Source organism: Falco peregrinus, chromosome 7 (assembly GCF_023634155.1).
Source record: "Falco peregrinus isolate bFalPer1 chromosome 7, bFalPer1.pri, whole genome shotgun sequence".
Taxonomy (NCBI): domain Eukaryota; kingdom Metazoa; phylum Chordata; class Aves; order Falconiformes; family Falconidae; genus Falco; species Falco peregrinus.
Window position 1 is genome coordinate 1,552,328 of NC_073727.1, and position 20,596 is coordinate 1,572,923.

Consider the following 20,596-nt stretch of genomic DNA (forward strand, 5'->3'; position numbering starts at 1 on the left):
CAGTGCGGCGGCGCAAGCCGGCGCAAAGGGAGAGTGGGCGGGGCGAGACCCCCTCGGAAGGGGAGAATCAGCTAATGGGGCCAGCGGCGACGCCACACGCTCCCTCGGGATTGGTTGCGGCTCCGGAAGGAGCGTGTGGCGCCAAAATGGAACGCGGCGGGGTGTGAGGGTCCCTCCGTGCGCTCAGGGGCCGGCGGCAGCCCTCCCGGGCAGCGGCCGTTCCGCGGGCAGCGGCCGTTCCGCGGGCTCCGGCGCTGTTCTTTCGTCCTCTCACCGCTACGGCCGTGCGGCTCTTTCATGGGGCCCTCCCTTTGGTAGGGAGAGGTAGGCCGGGTCCTTCGCAGCGCCTCCGTGGTATCTCAGGGCCTTCGCGCCCACCCCGCAGGTGAAGAGCCCCCTTGGCAAGTAACTCTAATTTAAATTAAATATCTTCTGGTAAAGTTTCTGTTTCTTTAGGTCGGTTCGCTATCGCGTCCCCAAGCTGATGCCTGCGGAGCGAGATGAGTGGGGGCTTCAGAGGCAGGGGATGCACCCGGGGAAGAGGCTTTCAGGGCTGGCGAGGAGGATGGCGAGGCGGATGGCGAGGCAGAGGACAGAAGGGAGAGTGGAGAAGAATGCCCGAACCTGGTGAGCCAGCACCTGTGCTTCTACCTGTTCTCTGAAGCCATAATGCTTTTCTTTTGAACCACTTTTGCCCTAGGCAATTACAGCTGTTTGCCTCCCGTTGGTCAAAAGAACCACTGAGAGTAAAGCTTGCAAAGTTTTAGTATCCATATTCTTTTAATCCTCATCTCAATCTTTTTATGGTTTTTTTTTCCAGTGAGGTCTCGACTAGTTCAATCGACACTGGACCAGTTTATTCCCTATAAGGGCTGGAAACTTTATTTCTCTGAAGGTATTTTTAGACTAAAATGATATGTAGGAAGTATTTTATTCCATTTTTTCTAGAATTGGTTACGAGTAGAGGGGATAAGTTCAACAGAAAGCAACTGAAATTTGTGTTTCTTATATAAAAACATGAATGTGATAGACGTTTCAATCTTACAGCATACTGTAGTCTCTGTGGGCTCCAAACCTTGGAAAGGAATCCTGAATAATGTAAAATACAATCTTTCTTAAACCTGCTTGGTTAGCTACATAAAATCTGCAGTCTATCAAAGACAGGAATATACATACTTCTACTTTGCTTCTTTTTGTCCTATGTCGTCTTAGACAAAGACCTGTTTTGTAGCAGGTCTTACAATAGACCGTTACTGTGACACTGTAGAGATCTATCATCTTCCTCGGTTTTGGAGTGCAGAAAAATAATAGAATAGAAATTGCCTGTTTATGTATTTTGTGAAATGGAAAGAATTATTTCTGTCCGTCACTAACGGAGCATGTTTCTAATTAGCTTATGCTGACAAGTCTCCTTTTGTCCTGAAGACTCAAGCCTTTGAGAAGTTTTTCATGCAACGCATTGAACTTTATGATAAGGTAAAACCAAAATAAAACGTATCCCATCCCAACAACCTATTGTTGATACAATAACTGCAAATTTTTTGTATTTTCTCTATCCAAAATGATCTCCATCATAGATGTGAAATGCTTGTGACATGATTTGGGGACATTTTATTTGTAATTGAAGTGTATTTTATAACTTAAAATGTTTTACAGGATGAAATAGAAAGAAAAGGAAGTATTCTTGTGGATTATAAGGAACTAATACAAGACAAAGAGCTGACTAAATCAATACCAAATATATCTACTGAATTGAGAGATATGCCTCAGAAGATACTGCAGTGTATGGGTCTGGCAATTCATCAGGTAAATATGACGTTCTCACACACAGAAGCATAACCCTTGCAACGAAGAAGAATCGGTGGAACTCAGGCAATTAAGTTATAAAACCCAAATGTTTTTCTGTCCTACAGGAAATTACTGTTCATTCAAAACACAAACTCTTCCATCTCTCCACTGTTTCTGTCTGGCCCACACAGTCACACTTTGAAAATGCTTTGGTCTTGATGCATTTTGCTTATTAATCATCAAAGCAGTTAAGTAAAACTAAAATGTTACTCCCTATTGGGAGTTCTGACTCCTGGGTGGTTGAGTTTTTTTAACATACTGGGGGTCACCTGTCCTGAGTGTCCCACCTCATGCAGCAGAACCACAGCTGGTGAGCAGATTCAAGAATTCTTAACTATTCAGTGTCTCTTAAAGTAGCATTTCACTGCTGCTTTGACAGATAAGTTGAGATGTCTGTGCTTTAGTCAAACAAAACTCCACAATGTTAAACATTACTGTATACTTTTTTTAATTAAAAAGCCAAACACCACAAATATGTTTATTTTAAATTCCATCAAAAATTAAGCTTAAAAGTGCTCAGAAGCAGAAAAACACATTTAAGTGGGGGTCACTGGACAGCAAAGAGCTCTTTAGACTTCAGTAGGGGGATCTGATTGTAAGGGTTGGTAATGAAACTTAATAGCAAATTAAATCTGTGTTGCATGGCGCATTGCACTTCTCTGCCTTTGTGTTCTGTCTAGGTGCTAACGAAAGACCTTGAAAGGTACGCTGCAGAGCTGCAGGCGCAGGAAGGATTACCACTTGATGGAGAACCTATAATAAATGTCCCTCTCATTCATGCTAGGTAATGGGCATTATGTATTCGTTTTTTTTCCAGGAAGATCTATTTGGGTTTTGTCTAATGGTTGTCAGTGTTCACATGTGGTGCTGAAGGCTTACGTATTTATTTTGAGAGACTTGACTCTGAAGCTATTTCCAGAAGAACAGTTTATGTTTTGCTTTGTTCTTCACCTTGATAAAGGCTAAACTGTCCTTGTGAAGAAAAAAGTGAAATGAAACCTGCTTATAAGCTGAACAAACAGCTTGTACCTAGAAAAGCTCGTAAGTTGAGAAGTAACTTACAAGTAGAACAACTATTCTGTGACACATGTATTGAGTAAAACCAAAACTATTCAAATTTCTGCTGTTTACTGGAGAAGCTGGGAAGTGATTATGACCTAGCCTTTTGTTAGCAAAAGGCTTGTCTTTGTAAAGAGGCTGATTTGGAGGGTGAGGACGTAAATTATAGCTGGCAATATTTATTATTCCTTCTATGGATGTTTTGACAGTGGTATATGAGGATCTGCTATTTCATATTAGCTTACATCTATTAAATGATGACTGGTTGGGAATCTCAAGAATATTAATTCTAATTAACCCAACTTGAATTTGAAATTAAGAAACTCAGGTTACACAAGTTCTGAATAAGCATGTACTTTCAAGAAACACAATTGCTATTATAATTATAAAAATGTGATTTCCTTTGAATTCTTAATGAAACAAGTCCTTAGCACTTTTTTTTGTTCTTTATCAGAAGTAATGGCATCTCAGACTCTTGAAGTCTGAGGGGGACTGGGAATGTAAGCCCGATTTGAGCTGAAATTATTTTTTTTTTAAACTCCCTGCTGCTGATGACTTTGTGTGGGAAAGCATACGCCACACCATGCCGAAACGCAGTGAAGGCAGGGACTCAGGTTGTGGTGCAACCGCAGGCACTTTATTGTACCAAGAAGCTCGTATTTGTATCTCTGAGCCCGGATACAAATTCCAGCTGTATGTACCACCAGGCTCAGGGCAGAAACCATTCATGCAGTTACGTAGTTACATGTCACTAAAGGCACGCAGATACCTTTTTGCTACTAGATAACCATGTTCATGTTTCTTACTTCACAATGCCTAGCTGTTTTCTCATCTCCTGCCAGGTTAGACATTCTTCATCCTCCTCTCGTATATCTCTCCTCAGACATTCTCTATCCTCCTTTCTATTATCTCCCATCAGTAATGGTCAGACATTCTCCGTACTCCTCTCGCACATCTCTCTTCAGACATTCTCTGTCCTCTTCTCCCACAGCATGGCAGGTGGATTTAATTTGGGGGGTTATTGTGCTATGATATATTCTTAAGTTTTGCATTGTTATAAAATTGCACCCTTTTAATTACACAGTGGAATGTGTTTAGGAAAAACCTGTGGCCAAAAAAAGGTATATACAAGGTCTCGGATTCTAAGAGCATGCTATGGAGTGTTATCCTGTAGAGGAAAGTATTCAAAAAGTCAATAAAATATCTTGCTTTTATAATGGTTCTGCAACATAGGCAGGGTTGAGCCATGAGATGGTGGTGTTCAGGGCCCTAAGTGGAGGGAGCAGGGAAACCCCTGGAATTCAGGAGCCAGACTCTTCTCGTTGGTGCCCAGTGACAGGACAAGGGACAGTGGATACAAATTTTAAAAATGTAAAATTCCATGCAAATGTGAGAAAATTCTATTTTAGAGTGAGGGAGGATATATAGTCTCCATCCACAAATGCATTCAAAGTTCAACTGGACATAGTGGGTGATATGGTGGTCAGAGGACATCTTGGGCATAGTGATCATGAGATGTTTTTCTATTCTTGGAGAAGTAAGGACAGGGGTCAGCAGAACTGCTACCTTGGGCTTCCAGAGGGCTGACTTTGGCCTGTTTAAGACCCTGGTTGACAGAGTCCCTCAGAAAATAGTTCTGAAGGGCTGAGGGGTCCAGCAAGGCTGCACATTCATCAAGAAGATAGTCTTCAAGGTTCCAGGAGCAGGCCTTCCCTGTGTGCCAAAAGACAAGCCGGCAGTGGAGAAGACTGGCCTGGCTATACAGAGAGCTTTGGCTGGAGCACAGGGGGAAAAGGAGACTTTACCACCTTTGGAAGAAGGGGCAGGCAACTCTGGAGGACTGTAAGGATATCATGAAGTTAGGCAGGGTGAAGGTTAGGGAGGTGAAAGCCCAGCTGGAACTCAGACTGGCCGCTGCTGTAACAGATAACAAAATGTTTTTGCAAATACATTAGAAACAAAAGGAGGGTCAAGGTTTGCCACAAAGGATGAGGTGTTTAATGCTTTCTTTACCTCAGTCTTCACCAGCAAGACCAGCTTCCCTCTGGGTACTCAGCCCCCTGAGCTGGAAGGCAGGGATGAAGAGGAGCAGAATGAAGTCCCCACAGTTGAGGGGGAAACAGTTAGTGACCTGGTGCTCCACTTAGATGTGCATAAGTCTGTGGGGCTGGATGGGATCCAACGAGGGCACTGAGGGAGCTGGTGGAGGAGCTCACCAAGCCACTCTCCATCATTTACCCATGAGATACCGTCCCCTGAGACACTGGCTGCTCCTGGCCGGGCCGAGGGTGCGCTGCGCTGGGTTCAAAGCTGGCTGGGCGGCCAGGCCCAGAGCGCGGTGGGGAACGGAGTCACCTCCCGCTGGCGCCGGACTCACAGGGTGTCCCCAGGGCTCCGGGCTGGGGCCCGTCCTCTGCAACGTCCGTCGCTGATCCGGGCCAGGGGATCGAGTGTGCCCCCCGCACGTGTGCAGGCCACACCAAGCTGGGGGGAGCGTTGATCCGCTCGAGGGCAGGGGGCTCTGCGGGGGGGGCTGGGCAGGCTGGGCCCGTGGGCCGAGGCCACTTGTACGAGGTTCAGCCAGGAGAAGGGCCGGGTCCTGCCCTGGGGTCACAGCGGCCCCAGGCAGCGCTGGGGGCTGGGGAGCTGCCCGGGGGAAAGGGCCTGGGGGGGCTGGCTGACGGCCGGCCGTGTGCCCAGGTGGCCAGAAGGCCAACACATCCTGGCTGGTACCCGGAACAGCGTGGCCAGCAGGGCCGGGGCAGTGCCCGTCCCCTGCGCTCGGTGCTGGTGCGGCCGCCCCTCGAACCCTGGGCTCAGCTCTGGGCCCCTCACTGCCATGGGGACGTGGAGGGGCTGGAGCGTGTCCAGAGCTGGGCAGGGGCTGGGGGGGGGGCTGGGGGGGGGTGGAGCTGCGGGGGTTTATTCTGGAGAGGAGGGGGCTCAGTGGGGACCCGTTCATTCTCTACAACTGCCTGAAAGAGGGTAGGGTTCAGTCTCTTCTCCCAGATAACAGGCAATAGGATGAGGGGAAACAGTCTCATGTTGCATCAGGGGAGGTTTTCCTAATATCCATTGTAAAATTTCCTGACTGGAAGGGTGGTCAAGCACTGGAACAGCCTGCCCAGGGAGGTGCTGGAATCACCGTCCCTTGAGGTGTTTAAAAAACACATAGCTGAGGTGCTTGGGGTCATGGGTTAGTTTTGGGCTTGGCAGTGCTGGGCTAATGGTTGGATTCAATCTCAAAGGTCTTTTCCAACCTATATGATTCTGTGTCTGTAGGCAACCTGCTCTAGCTGGCATTGCTTGAGCGCGGGGGTTTGGACTAGACAATCTCATGAGGTCTGTTCCACAGTAAACAATTCTGTTTAAAGTTTGTTATTTTGAATTATTTTGCAAGGTATTCTTTGTTGTCCTTAACAAGGTGCAGTGTTTTGTACCTGATAGCAGGTTCTTATGTCCTTGAAATGTGAAAACTCGCCCTTCCTTTTAGAGCGTAGGCATAATACATATTTGATCTTAACATGCTGCAAGTCTTAATCTGATCTGGTTATAGATAACTATAAATATACTAAATGTTATGCTGCTTTCTAGAATAAAATCAAAGTGTATGCCATGGGTCCACAGACAAAACATTTCTAATATTTGCTCTGGATTACTGTTAAAAATCAGGCGTGGTATTTTTTTGTTTGTTTGAGTTTGGTTGTTTTGGGGGGCTTTTATTTGTGTGTTTTGTTGTTCTGTATTTGAGTATGGTAAGCTTTAAAAATGTTAATGCTTGACTTGTGTAGGGTGTACAACTATGATCCACTAACTCAGCTGAAAAACGTTCGGGCCAACTGCTATGGAAAATATATTGCCTTGCGTGGCACCGTTGTGCGTGTCAGTAACATTAAGCCTCTGTGCACTAAGTTAGCTTTTGTCTGTGGCACGTGCGGAGATGTTCAGAGTGTTCCTCTACCTGATGGAAAATATACTCTTCCAACTAAGGTAAGTTAAAATAATTTAACTTTGTGCTTTTCCCTTATCTATAGTGATTTAACAAAAAGAAGCACCACTGGTATTAAAAAAAAAAATATCTAATCTTTAAAGCTAGTTTAAACTGACACTTCAGAAAAACATTAAACTTGCATCTTTGTATTATTGCATACCCTTGTCATTTGAAAAAATGGTATTCTGCTGAAACAAAAGCAGTATGTAGAAACTCTCAAATTTTGTGGGGATGGGGAAGTATCTTTGCATTTCCATTTCACCAGTTATGTTTAAAATTTAAAAGCCTCATCCATCTCCCTGTGGTAGGTTTCTATGCTTAGACTGGGGGGGGGGGTGGTGGTTTTGTTTAGAACTTTTTATGTTAATTAACTGTTTTTATCTGGATTTAAGAAGTTATTAGACATAGGACAGTGCCCAGTTATTTTATGTTACCTGATGTGCTCAAGTGGAAAAATTATCTCCTTTGGAACATCTGCAAGTACTTAAAAAAAACAGCCAAACAACAAACCTCAACAAACAAATAACTCCACCCCCGAAAAAAAACAACTCAAACCAATTCACCAAAAGGATCATACAATTCAGCTGTACTTGTTCTGGCACCTGTGAGTCAGGGTTCAGGTGTCTGTACTTGATAGCCCTTCATTCATTATGCATGTGCTAATTTGTAGCCCTAATGTAACTAGGGTTTTTTTTTCTAAAATGGCCTTAACAGATCACATTGCTTTTTTTTTTTTTTAAAAAAAAAAAAAAGATAAGGCAATTTCAAACTATGATTTTAAAAAAGGTTGAGAATGAATTAGAATTACTATTGTTACAGTGCCTTGTTCCTGAGTGCCGTGGCCGATCCTTCACAGCTGACAGAAGCTCTCCTTTAACCACTACAGTGGACTGGCAGTCTGTTAAGTAAGCATGTCTTCCCTTCTGCACAAAAATATAATACAACAGGATAGTCAAAAAGTGACAGGACAGCTCATTCCATGTTACACTGTGTAATTTCTATAATCTTCTTTTGCAGCAAGTACTCTTCAAAATTTGTGTTACAAAGTGGTTGTTTTATCTGAGTGCTAGTATATTTTGTATATTAAACTTGCCCAATATAATAGCTTCTTGGATATTCCCCGTACCATGACAGAGTTCTTTGAAAAATGTTCAGCTTGTGGTCTTTACAGCTGTTCTTGGTCATTTCTAATTGCATGTATTGTTTAATGATTCCCTTTAATCTGTAAGTCAGCTAGAAAAGCCCTATTAAGTTACATTGCTTGGCTGTGACAGTTGACTAGAAGGAACTGAAAGTAAACATGAGGGTTAAAAAAAATAATCTAAGTTTAAAGTGATATTGTGTCTCCCAGTCCTTAAGGTATGCTCAGTAGAAGGAAATAGTGCTGCACCTGCCTGTTCATTCATTCACTTTCTCTGTCTAATCAGCAATGAGGTATGCCTAAAATTTGGAAGACCTTTGCTACAAGGGAACAAGTCACTGTTTCTGCAGAAATTAACAATGTTAAAATGTAGGAAGGTGGACAATGGAGCTGGTTTTCACTGCTTCCATCTTACTGTGTGCTATTAGCACTATGACCATCCGTATTGCCTCATAATGTACATTCAGAAAAGTCTGATGTGTTGTTTCTTGTCCATCCTGTTAGCTTTGGAAAAACAGGACTCTGCTTGCTTTTTCCCACTGCTTACAAAGTTCACATGCTCTTCATCAAAAATCTTATTGTGCCAAATGACATCTAAATATGTTTGTCTTTATTAACATTCTGTATAATTTAAAAAATCATCTTAAAAAACAGTGCTGACATTTTTAGGAGCTCTAGAGGGTGCTGTTTATCTCAGCTTCTTAAGAAAAGCTTGACTGAGCTTGGAGGAAAACTGTCAGAGCTCTAAATGCAGAGCCAAAACTGGAACCTTTTGAAGAACTTGTGAGTTTTTACAACTATATAAAGAGCGAGCTACTCTTCTTGTTATGGTCTGAGGAATTTCTTGGGCTTTGCTAGGGTTAAAATGCCAATTAAGCATTCACCAGGGCTATAACATCTGAGTCTGACCTCTTAATTTTTGTATATGAGGCCCATCTTATTTCACTTACTGTATTTATCTTTACATGAACATGCTCATCAGTGATAAAAATCTGGATTTCAATTTTGATTATTATTTCTGGAGTTCATAGTTATTGTCTTCCTGGTTTTATGCATAATGTGTACCTATTTATTAAAGTCTGAACTGAAAAACTCTGTTTCTCCAAATTCAGTGCTGCTGTTTCTAGAGTTTATCAGGACATTTCTTCTGTCTCCCTTTTTAATTTGGAAAGGACTGGTTGGAAGCACACAGCTATAGATCTTGTATGCTGTAACTGAATGGGAAATGTTACACATAGAGTGTATGCACACCTTGTGTTTTGCAGGGTGCAGGAGCTCATGTCAGATGATCAGCGGGAGGCAGGCCGGATCCCCCGCACAATCGAATGTGAACTGGTTCAAGATCTTGTGGACAGCTGTGTCCCTGGAGATATGGTCACAATTACAGGGATAGTAAAGGTGTTGAGCACCGAGGAAGGTAAAATACATAATCTGAGAACACCTTTTTCCTAGGGTGGAGTTTTCTCCAGTGATTACACAGGAAGAACAGCCATCCACCTTAATTTGGGCCCTCAAAGTTGTAGATGCATGAAGTGTATGTTTCCTCAGAAGTTCCCGAAGTTCTATAACGAGGAGCTACTTGGAAAAAGCCAGAAGCAGTGCTGTCCAAGAGGAGCCCTCTCTAATGCCCACTGATAGGGGGTTTCGCAACCCGCTGCTCTACCCACAGCTCTGGCCCTGGTTCCCAGCTGATGGTTTAGCCTGTCAGCTGATAGGAAAGCCTTCTCCTGAGACTTGTTATTTGCTTAGCCTTTTCACTTTAATGTCTCATTCAAACAATAGGAAAGCAGTCACGCTGTTGTAAGGAGTATTATCTTCCTTAGTTTAGTTCCCCCTGGAGAAATTTTACAACTTTTTTTTCTTTTTTTCCCCAAAGTGAAGAAATATGTTGCCTACAGCTATAATAGAATATATTGCAGAGAACTGCAGTACCAATTTACTGTGAGACTGCATTCTCTGCTCAGTAATCATTGGGGGATATAGAAAATTACTAAGGTACATGTTTAATTACTCCACATGATAGATTTTTTCCTCTAAATATTAAGTAGGAGCATTTTATATTTGGCTTTCATTTTACTAGAATAATGTAGTAATATGAAATTCCTGGAAAACGTCATTTATTCTGGGAAAAATTTTCTATATATGTATGCCATCCTAATCCAGCAAAATATTTTATTTTGTACCTAAATGGAGGGTGAACATTTTGCATATGGCTGTACTTAATATTTCTGAATTACCCTGTGCTGTTTGTAAATAACATCAGTACACAAGGATAGAAAAAATAATCCTTCATTCTTTCTCAATTTTTCTAACAGGAGCTTCTAAAAATAAGAACGACAAATGTATGTTCTTGTTGTACATTGAGGCAAATTCTGTCAGCAACAGTAAAGGACAAAAACTGAAGAATTTTGATGATGAGACTTTTCAAAGATCATTCATGGAGTTTTCTCTTAAAGACCTCTATGCTGTTCAAGAAATTCAAGCTGAGGAAAATCTGTTCAGGGTTATTGTAAAGTAAGTTGCATCAGACAGAGACTAGGTCTAGGATTAGACTTCTGAACAGGCATGACCACCTTTGGACAACATGACAGCTAATATTAAACTGTGAAACGTTTAAGGCTTGTGCAATAGATATCACAGAGATTTAACAAACTTTAGAGGGCAAGGGGCTTGGGAGGAAGGGAAAGTATTGCAGTGGGTATGTTGGGACTTTGGGAGGGATTCAAGGATGTACAGGGAAGTTAGGATTGTGTTAGTTCAGCCCTGAGACAGAAAGCTATAGGTAAAAAAAGCAATTGATTAATTTTGCTCCTTACTGAGTAAATTCACCTCATGAGTACTGTTTTGTTCTTGGTTCTGCTTTCCTACAGCAGAGGAAAAAGGTGCAAGAACTGAGAAGAGGGTGTGACAGACCCTCCATTCAGACAGAGAAGTACTTTTCTAGTGGAAGTGTCCCTCAGCCCCTCCCAGTGGGGTCAAAGAATGTAAAACTAGCACCTTTAAAAGGAGGGTTACAGGTAGTTAATTGATGAAGATAAAGGGTGCAGAAACCACTGGGAAGCTGGATCTCCTCTGTGTTTGTATGAACACAAATGAAAAGCTTTTCTTGTTTCAAGCATATCTGGTTGTCTGAAAAATTCAAGAAATTTCATGCTGATGATTTTAAACTGATTCTGTTGGAAATTCAGCAACAGCTAACTAAAAGTTTTGTATGTTTATGGAGATATTCTGTGACAAGAGACAGAACAAGTGATTAATTAATAGTAATACAAGATTTATATTCCCCTTATGTTAGTGTTCTTTGTTTTTACAGCTCTCTTTGTCCTGCAATCTACGGCCACGAGGTAAGTAATTTAACAGCTCTGTTTGCAACTTCAGGTTGAAATGTTTGTGCCACAGTAAATTCATAAAGGATTTATAAAGCTTATCTAGGGTGGGGGGAAGGGGCAGGGACTGTACAGGTGGCGTGACTCACAGTCACTTTCAGTGACAAGGAGGTGGCAGTCTTAACCCTTTCCTTCTGGATGGCTGAACCTAAGGGTTATTGCAACCAATTCTAGGGAGCTCTCTGTATTGGTCATCATGGTCGGATACTTATTAGCATTGGTGTGTACCACTACAGATTGTAAAGGCAGGTTTGGCCCTGGCATTATTTGGAGGATGTCAGAAGTTTGTAGATGACAAGAACAGAATCCCAGTGCGAGGAGATCCACATGTTCTGGTCGTTGGAGATCCAGGATTAGGAAAAAGTCAAATGTTGCAAGTATGGGTTGATTTATTTCTATTGTCTCATTGTATTTGTCTCTAATTCCTTGTTATCTTGACTTCTTGTAAGCATAGTAGGACAGCTGTGCTAAGACCAAAGGGTTGTTTGAGCCTGGCTGGAGATCCCTTTTCATGTAGAATGCCTCAAACGTAGGGTAGTACCCAGAGGGGTGCCCTGCTGTCCTCTCCTTCCAGGGAGGCTTGCAGAAGGAATCAGGCCAGTTAAAACACTTACCAAAGCAGTTACATTTGGTCTGGGCTTTCAAGTACAGGCTTGCTGTACCAACCCTTTCCCCAGTGAGGAGTTTCACTCTTCATTTAGCTGATTTCATTTAGCTGATCCATTGTCTAATAAAATAAGAGCACTCTTGGAACTAATGCAACTTTAAATACCATTTCACTTACCACCTGTGAGGTTTACTTCCATTCTTTTACCCTGTTTCTGTGTTGCTGGTACAGATCTCTGCTTTTTGGAAAAGGGACCGATTGGTGTGTATGGGTTTTGATCTTGGTGGGCATTTCTGCGTGACTGTGACAGAACAGTTAGTACTAGCATTCTTCAGTCTTAAACTGAATGGTTTTAAATGTCCATGTCTTTTCCCATGCTTACTGTGAAGTCAAAGAGGGACAGAGTTTGCTTAGACATGTAGCATTGCATACCTCATTTAAAAAGTCTGAGTATTTCTACTGTGGACATGTTATGTTAGGATATGACTTAGGATAACTCAAGTGATGGATTTGTATGCAAGCATCTTGGCAAACAAATATTATAAATAATTTTTTCATTGAATGGGGACTTTCTAGCATGCAGTAGATGACTTGTTTTTTCACATCATTACTGAATAACAGGATGCCATTCAAGAAAAGCTAGTAATCTGTTCCTCCAAATAAAACCCTGGAACAAGTCTCCTGTGTTACTGCTGTCACAGGAAAAAAAAGTCCCAAGGATAAAACCAAAGTTGTGTAGAAGACAGGAGCCAGGGTTTTTTGTTGGTTTTTGGGGTTTCTTTATTCAATACTCAGTACCTGTTACATAGCTGGTGCTGAATAAATATGGTTTGGGTGTTGCCGTTTAAATAAAACAGAGGTATCACTAACTACAGATTTACTGGGGAAAAAAACAGTTATGACTGTATTCTAGGCAAACTTAACTTAACACATCTCTGTTCCAGCCTACCATACTTTCATGTTTCATACGTTCATGTTTCAAATTTAGGCTGCTTTCTAGGTACTAGAGGCATGAAGAAGATTAGGACTGTCCTTTATCCCCTAGTTGTGGGAAGAACTATGCATGCTCCCTCTAAAGCAGTGTGTGTTGGGCAGTAGGACAAGATATCAGTCTATTTAGACGTAGGGGTCTGAAGAAACTATAAATCTGCACTTCTGCGACAAATGGTGTCCCCAAGCATTTCAACATACTTTGAAATGTAATGGGCCATATTAAGTGGAAGGAAACAAATGTGGGATTACTTTTGAATTGTTTCTCTAGAATAAGGCTTATGAAATTCTTCACCTTGGGGAGGGAGAAAGTATTTATTTCTCTTCTAGGCGGTGTGTAACGTTGCTCCTCGAGGTGTGTATGTTTGTGGTAATACTTCCACCAGCTCTGGCCTGACTGTTACACTGTCTAGAGATGGTGCTTCTGGAGACTTTGCCTTGGAAGCTGGTGCTTTAGTGCTTGGAGATCAAGGTAATACATGTAATGTTCCAGGTTTTGTATGACTGTATGTGGGGGGCGGGGGTGTGCGTGCTGCTGAGTCTAAGATTAACTACAGTGCTTGTGTAGCTGTGCACTAAAACTGTAAACCTGCAGTACGATGTTAGCTTTCCATACCTTGGGAAGTTCTGAGTTTCTCCAGTGACTTCTCTGAAGGAGGTTCCTGCTTTCCTATAGCTTAGGATGTGTATGAAACTGGAGTTCTGCAATTCACATGCCAGCCTTACTGTGCCAAACAAAGATTTCCTTGTTGAGAAATCTCTGGACTTAATGGCAGCTGCTGAACTCTTAGTGTTTTTGAAAACAGCTTGCTTATGAGATTTGTCCCCTATTTCTATGTTTAAAAAGCTTGTTTTGTCATCTTAATGGGTAATCAAGATACTTGCTTCCACAAGCCAGGCCAACTTCATTGTGGTTCATCTGCGGCACCATGAAATGAAAACAAACCTTGTTGAAATGGACACTTGTTCCGATGTCTCCTGCAGTCCCTAGGACTGTAGGTTGGACTTCTGATGTAGCACGAGACTGTAGCATACACTTGTCCATCAGTTAATGTGTTTTCTAATAAGTCTTTGTCCTGTGTTAATTGCTTCCAGGAATCTGTGGAATAGATGAATTTGATAAGATGGGAAACCAGCATCAGGCTTTGTTGGAAGCCATGGAACAGCAAAGCATCAGCCTTGCTAAGGCTGGCATTGTTTGCAGTTTGCCAGCTCGGACATCTATTGTTGCTGCAGCAAACCCAGTTGGAGGACACTATAACAAAGCCAAAACAGTGTCTGAGAACTTAAAGTGAGCACTTTCTGAAATGCTGCTTCTATAGTTGACGTTCAGGAGTAGATGCTTCTGGCAGTCTTGTAGCTTATATATAATTGCTTTCTAGTTTCCTGGAGCTTGAACACAAACTTACTGTAGTAATTTTTCATAGCTTTTGAGAGAGAAATTGCAGTTCTAATTTATCCTGAATGAATGAGACAGGATTTTTTTTTTAAGTGTCTTTGAAGTGGAACAGAGTTGCTGTAATTTTTCCACTTCTTTGAGCACTCTGTGGTTTTCTTGTCTTTACTCCAGAATGGGGAGTGCCTTACTGTCAAGATTTGATCTAGTTTTCATTTTGCTGGACACCCCAAATGAAGATCATGATCACTTGCTGTCTGAGCATGTGATGGCCATCCGAGCTGGAAAGCAGGCAGCATGCAGCAGTGCTGTTGTGACTCGTACCAACACACAGGATCGCTCTGTTCTCGAAGTTGTTTCAGATCGACCGCTACTTGAAAGACTAAAGGTAGGACTTGTCCTGTGACTGTTGCTATGCCCCTTCCTCTGGGGTTCCTTGTATTAGGAACCTGGCAACCCTGATGTGCTGATGTCCTCAGTCTCCCACTCTTCTCATGATAATTGGCTCTGAATTAAAGAGGAAGTATTTAGAATCATATAATCATTTAGGTTGGAAAAAGACCTTAGAGATCATCAAGTCCAACTGTTAGCCCAGCACTGCCAAGCCCAAAACTAAACCATGTCCCTAAACACCGCATCTTTGCATTTTTTTTAAACACCTCCAGGGATGGTTGACTCCACCACCTCCCTGTGCAGCCTGTTCCAGTGCTTGACCACCCTTCCAGTCAGGAAATTTTTCCGGATATACAACCTAAACCTCCCCTGGTGCAACCGTTTCCCCTCATCCTATTGCCTGTTACCTGGGAGAAGAGACTGACCCCTCCTGCCTAAAACCACCTTTCAGGCAGTTGTAGAGAGTGGTAATGTCCCCCTGAGCCCCCTCCTCTCCAGAATAACCCCCCCCAGCCACCCCCGCATCAGCCTTGTGCCCCAGCCCCTGCCCGGCTCTGGACACGCTCCAGCCCCTCCACGTCCCCCTGGCAGTGAGGGGCCCAGAGCTGAGCCCAGGGTTCGAGGGGCGGCCGCACCAGCGCCGAGCGCAGGGGACGGGCACTGCCCCGGCCCTGCTGGCCACGCTGTTCCGGGTACCAGCCAGGATGTGTTGGCCTTCTGGCCACCTGGGCACACGGCTGGCCGGCCGTCAGCCAGCCCCCCCAGGCCCTTTCCCCCGGGCAGCTCCCCAGCCCCCTGCCCCCAGCCCGCAGCGCTGCCTGGGGCCGCTGTGACCCCAGGGCAGGACCCGGCCCTTCTCCTGGCTGAACCTCGTACAAGTGGCCTCGGCCCACGGGCCCAGCCTGCCCAGCCCCCCCCCGCAGAGCCCCCTGCCCTCGAGCGGATCAACGCTCCCCCCAGCTTGGTGTGGCCTGCACACGTGCGGGGGGCACACTCGATCCCCTGGCCCGGATCAGCGACGGACGTTGCAGAGGACGGGCCCCAGCCCGGAGCCCTGGGGACACCCCGTGAGCCCGGCGCCAGCGGGAGGTGACTCCGTTCCCCACCGCGCTCTGGGCCCGGCCGCCCAGCCAGCTTTGAACCCAGCGCAGCGCACCCCCGGCCCGGCCAGGAGCAGCCAGTGTCTCAGGGGACGGTATCTCCTGGGTAAATGATGGAGAGTGGCTTGGTGAGCTCCTCCACCAGCTCCTTTGGTACTCACGTGGATCCTATCTGGCCCCATAGATTTGTGCTCCAGCCACCTGTTTGTACCAGCTGGATGTTTAGCTAACATTACCCACCCCACTGGGGCTGTTAAAGATGTGTCTCAAGCCATCTTGGTCTCTGCACAGTAGAGAATTTTTTAGCTGAGCTGTTTTTTGGGGCTTTTTTTGATTGTGGTAGTGAGAAAACACTTAGCATGGCATGTTCTAAAGCAAATTTGCTAGTTTAGATTTCAGTAAAGAGCTACAGAACTAGACTGGATATAATAATTTGATATAACATGATGCACTGTGAAATATTGAATCCAAATAAAGCAGTGTGTAAATAAGTCCTTGGAAGTCTGCAACTCGTGACAGATTTGGGGATTGTAGGAGAGGAAGCACGTTTCTTAAATGTAAGTGATCAATGCGAGGATTGATATTGTCAAATGCCAGGAGAAATATCCCCCCCAAATGGAACTAAACCCATGTACTTTAGAAGTGGGATATCAACAGTGATGACTTAATCTTCTTTGGAGCCAAGTCTTATAACAATTGCGAAACTGGATTTTCTCTTTTTGAGAAAGAATTCTTGGTACAGTTAAATCGTATTTGGCACTTCTTATCATTGCAAATGGGAAGCCTCAGCTGCTTTTTCTGAAATGGCCAAGTGTGTTTAATTACATGTCTAAGCACAGCGTATGGACTTTTTAAGTGCATGGTTCATATACGAAGCACTAAAGCCCTTACAGTGAAGATTTTACCAGGTAAAAGCATAGAAGATGAAGATTTTATGTTAAAACATGTATAGCGTTCTGACAGAAATCTAAGCTCTTTGTAACTGGGTTAGATCTTACCAGGAGAAAACTTTGATGCCATTCCACATCAGCTGCTGAGGAAGTATGTCGGATATGCTCGGCAGTATGTTCATCCAAGTTTATCTCCAGAAGCTGCTCAAGTCCTCCAGGAATTCTACCTTGAGCTCCGGAAACAGAACCAAGGAGTAGACAGCACGCCAATCACCACAAGGCAGCTAGAGTCACTGATTCGACTTACAGAGGTAAATGCAAGCTGTAATACTTAAGAGATTGAAAGTAAAGAGATTATTGCTAAATATAGATAATTCCTACTGATATCCTATAACTTTTGACAGCTTATTCACTGCTGTGCTTTTTTGTTGTGTTTAAAAAAAAAAAGAAAAGATGTGAGAATGCAAGAGATTTACAAATGCTTAGGAGCTAATGTTGCTTAAAGCCTCTTATGAAATAAAATACCCTTTGGGGTAGAAAGAGAATCTATCACATTCTCCCAAAAGGAGAAAAAGTAGGTGCAAGTAGGAACTGCTGCTGTCTTCCCTAATGCTATGCCTTAATAACACTACGTGTGATCTGCAGCTTCCCAACAATATGCTGTTAAAAAGCAAATAAATTCCAAGCTACAGCCTAATAATCGGTATGCAGGAGATGACATTGAAAAGCTATTGAAAAAAATACAGGAATTTTCCTCTAAATCCTGTAGGCTCAGGTTCCATCTCTGCTCCTAAAATTCATGTTTGTAGTAAAGTGATTGTAGCTTTTTTTTTCGTATTAGCTATAATATATCTTAAATATACTTTTGTGGGGGGGTTGTTTTGTTTTAAGGCACGATCAAGGCTGGAATTAAGGGAGAAATCTACCAAGGAAGATGCTGAAGATGTAATAGAAATAATGAAATACAGGTAATAAATACACACTGCTTTAAAAATAAAAAACATCACAGCGCTATTAATTGAAAATATTTGTTTGTTTTAATACAGATATGCAAACACAGTAAAGAAATCAATTTCTCAAGTTTAGGCCCACAATACTCAGATTTGTTAGCTCTTCTTTAAAAACTGACAGCAGCCCTGAGTTGAATATGGTTGCTTAACCTTTTGAGTTTTGTCATCATAGCAGTTAGGGGTATCTGTGCACAGTCACTTAGACATGAGGCACTGCCAAAGGGGTTTTTTCTCTCCTGTGATTACTCTCTGTTGCTGCAGTTGAATAGTTTAAGTTTACAAGCCGTTTAGACAGATGCTTCATCTAAGTTCCCTAGATAGTGACTTTCTTACTAGGGGATGGTTTCCTATGTGGCTTCTGAAGGCTTTCTCAAGCAGTTTTGTTTCAGGAAGCAAATCCATGTACACTTGCCTTTTTTAGCATGCTGGGAACCTACTCTGATGAATTTGGAAAACTGGACTTCGAACGTTCACAGCACGGGTCTGGGATGAGCAATCGGTCACAAGCAAAAAGATTTGTTTCTGCCCTGAACAGTATCGCAGAGAGATCTTACAACAATCTCTTTGACTTGCAACAGCTTCGACAGATTGCGATGGAGCTACAGATACGAGTAAGTCCGGAAATCAAGCACTTCAACAACAAATGGCAAGACCAGTCAAAATTATTTATTGCAAAAGGGAAAGTGGAAAAGGCACATATGTTGTGTCTCTGCAGTGAACAGAAATAAGTAATGATTGTGGCTTTTATAGGCTGAACGATCTTCCTCAATTGCCCTTGTTTGTAAGCTTTACTAGTATCTTACTAGCTGTTTGATAGTAGCAACTCCTTGCGCTAGTAAGGGCTGGTTCTGCTTCTGAAGCTGATCCATAACAAGGTTCTGCTTTCTTTCAAGAAAGGCGGTTTTGATTTCAGTATACTTCCTCTGGCTCCCCAGGGAACACACCTATTTTTCTTCTCAAATTTAGGCTGTTGTGGTGTCCATGTTCTATTTCAGCAGTGCAGTGACGTTTTGCTTGGCTTTCTCTGGCCCAAATATGCCTTTTGGGGTTTCATTCCTCCTTGAAGCATCATAATGTTGTAACTCGATGGGAACATCATGTAGGGCACGTGGCCACAAACACGGCTGATCCTGTACTCAATTTTTATGCTGTACTTGGGGGGGATGTCAGCCAAATAAAAACGTCAATACCTTTTGCTTTATAATAAAAAGCTTTAAGTGCCAATTTGGAACTTAAAACTGGGTTTCAGGTGTAACGAGTGAAAAGAAGTGATAATGACTTTCTCTTTGTGGAACCTATTATGGACAGTAATGCTGTTCGTTCCGTTACCTGGCTAGCCTGCTTTGGTCTGCTGGGGCAAGATGGCTTCACTTTCCAAACTTGTTCAGATGTTGGCTGTAGATAAAACTGGATTTGGTGTGAATCCTGTCTGACAGGACATGTTACTGCCAGCTCTCTCCTCCCATGATTGTTCATTCATTCAGTGACTAGGTACTTAAAGCTAATTCAAGTTATTCTAATTTTCCCTTCATATATAGAGTATTTTTTGCCCTTCTATACCTGTATATATTTGTATATATACATATATATACCTGTATATATAAGTTCTATACCTGTAACAAATACTTGGAAACCAGTGAAAGTTGTAGAAATCTGACTTTTCTTTGGTAGACAGTTGTGTTTCAGAACTTGTATTTATACTTTCCACATGTCGTGAGGTGGAGAAGACTTGTTTTGTGTAATACCACAGTAAAGCCAGCGTGTAAGTAAAGCACAAAGGGGTGCAACTGACTGTATGCCACCTCCTAGCAGGTCAGCAGTTTGCTACAGAAACTAAACTATTCTTAGCTCACTTTATTTCACTAAGTTCTTCTAAAGTGTTTATGTTGCTTTACAAGAGGTAAAATGTCACTCTTCTCACTTAATTTTTTTTGTCTTTTCCTAGGTGTCTGATTTTGAAAGCTTTATTGGATCCCTAAACGACCAGGGTTATCTTTTGAAAAAAGGTTCAAGAGTTTATCAGCTTCAGACTATGTGAGAAGAGCCACCGTGATAAACTTTCTTGAGGCATAGTCATTACATGTGGAACGGACCGATGAGCGTGCAGCAGTAAAGCTCCCTGAACTGCAACCTAGGCACAGTATTGATGCACTGCTGGCACTGTTGCTTACTGCGGTGTGAGCTTCCCTTTCGGAACCTAGCAGTGCCCACAGGCTTGCTTTAAGCTGCTGTAGGACAATCTGGCATGTGGCATCGCTGCCTGACTTGTCCTATAGGTCTGCTAGCCCAAATGAGACTGTGTAAGACTAGCGGGTGCCTCATCATCCTCGAGTAGTCCAAAGTGTGCTTTGTATTGACGTTACCACAGTGCCGTAACAGATTTTACTTCTAAAAGACATGCTGGACCCACAAATTTAAAACCAGAAATCTTTCCAGAGAAGATGATGTGAGCTGTATTTTTAGCACTGTAGTTCATTAGAGGAATTTAAAGTATAAAAATGTTTCCAAAAAGTTGGGAACCTTCATGTTTGAGACAACACAGTTTTAGAACTGTTAAGCACCGATACCTCATTGAAACAGACTTGAATTTCTGCTTTGCAGCTCTGCATTTATTGGTCTTTGTAGCTGCCGTTTTATTTGAGATGCAGGTCTGAATTAAGAAAATGTCATTATTATAATATTTAATTTGTGAAACAGGAATTTGATTTTATTTGTCTTTCATTAAACTTTGAGAAATCTGCAATTTGTTCAAGAGCATTATGCAGTAACAGTGAATGCTGTTGGT

At 42.8% G+C, this 20,596-nt stretch overlaps 1 protein-coding gene across 3 annotated transcripts; it reads left to right on the forward strand.

Annotated features, from left to right (window-relative positions):
* Positions 1 to 71: 71 nt before the first annotated feature.
* MCM8 (minichromosome maintenance 8 homologous recombination repair factor) lies at positions 72 to 20,554 on the forward strand. Of its 3 annotated transcripts, none has more exons than XM_013295274.3 (19): positions 72 to 385; positions 457 to 627; positions 821 to 895; positions 1,394 to 1,476; positions 1,657 to 1,806; positions 2,529 to 2,632; positions 6,699 to 6,897; positions 7,718 to 7,803; positions 9,305 to 9,456; positions 10,355 to 10,553; positions 11,353 to 11,383; positions 11,662 to 11,802; positions 13,353 to 13,494; positions 14,118 to 14,313; positions 14,593 to 14,806; positions 16,903 to 17,112; positions 17,693 to 17,769; positions 18,233 to 18,422; positions 19,757 to 20,554. In XM_013295274.3, exons 2-19 carry the CDS (start codon positions 501 to 503, stop codon positions 19,847 to 19,849), a joined length of 2,469 nt encoding a protein of 822 aa, XP_013150728.2. In that variant the 5' UTR covers positions 72 to 385; positions 457 to 500; the 3' UTR covers positions 19,850 to 20,554. The 3 variants fall into 3 exon arrangements, with proteins under 3 accessions (XP_013150728.2, XP_027635606.2, XP_027635604.2); XM_027779805.2 differs by having other exon boundaries at positions 72 to 324; positions 442 to 627; XM_027779803.2 differs by having other exon boundaries at positions 72 to 324.
* The last annotated feature ends 42 nt before the right edge of the window (positions 20,555 to 20,596 follow it).

Excerpts from the sequence above, each read along its gene's own strand:
- MCM8 (XM_013295274.3), top strand. The coding sequence starts at position 501 with ATGAGTGGGGGCTTCAGAGGCAGGGGATGCACCCGGGGAAGAGGCTTT. Across the intron at positions 10,554-11,352 it reads CTGTTCAGGGTTATTGTAAA|CTCTCTTTGTCCTGCAATCT; the intron begins GTAAGTTGCATC and ends TTGTTTTTACAG. Across the intron at positions 11,384-11,661 it reads CTGCAATCTACGGCCACGAG|ATTGTAAAGGCAGGTTTGGC; the intron begins GTAAGTAATTTA and ends GTACCACTACAG.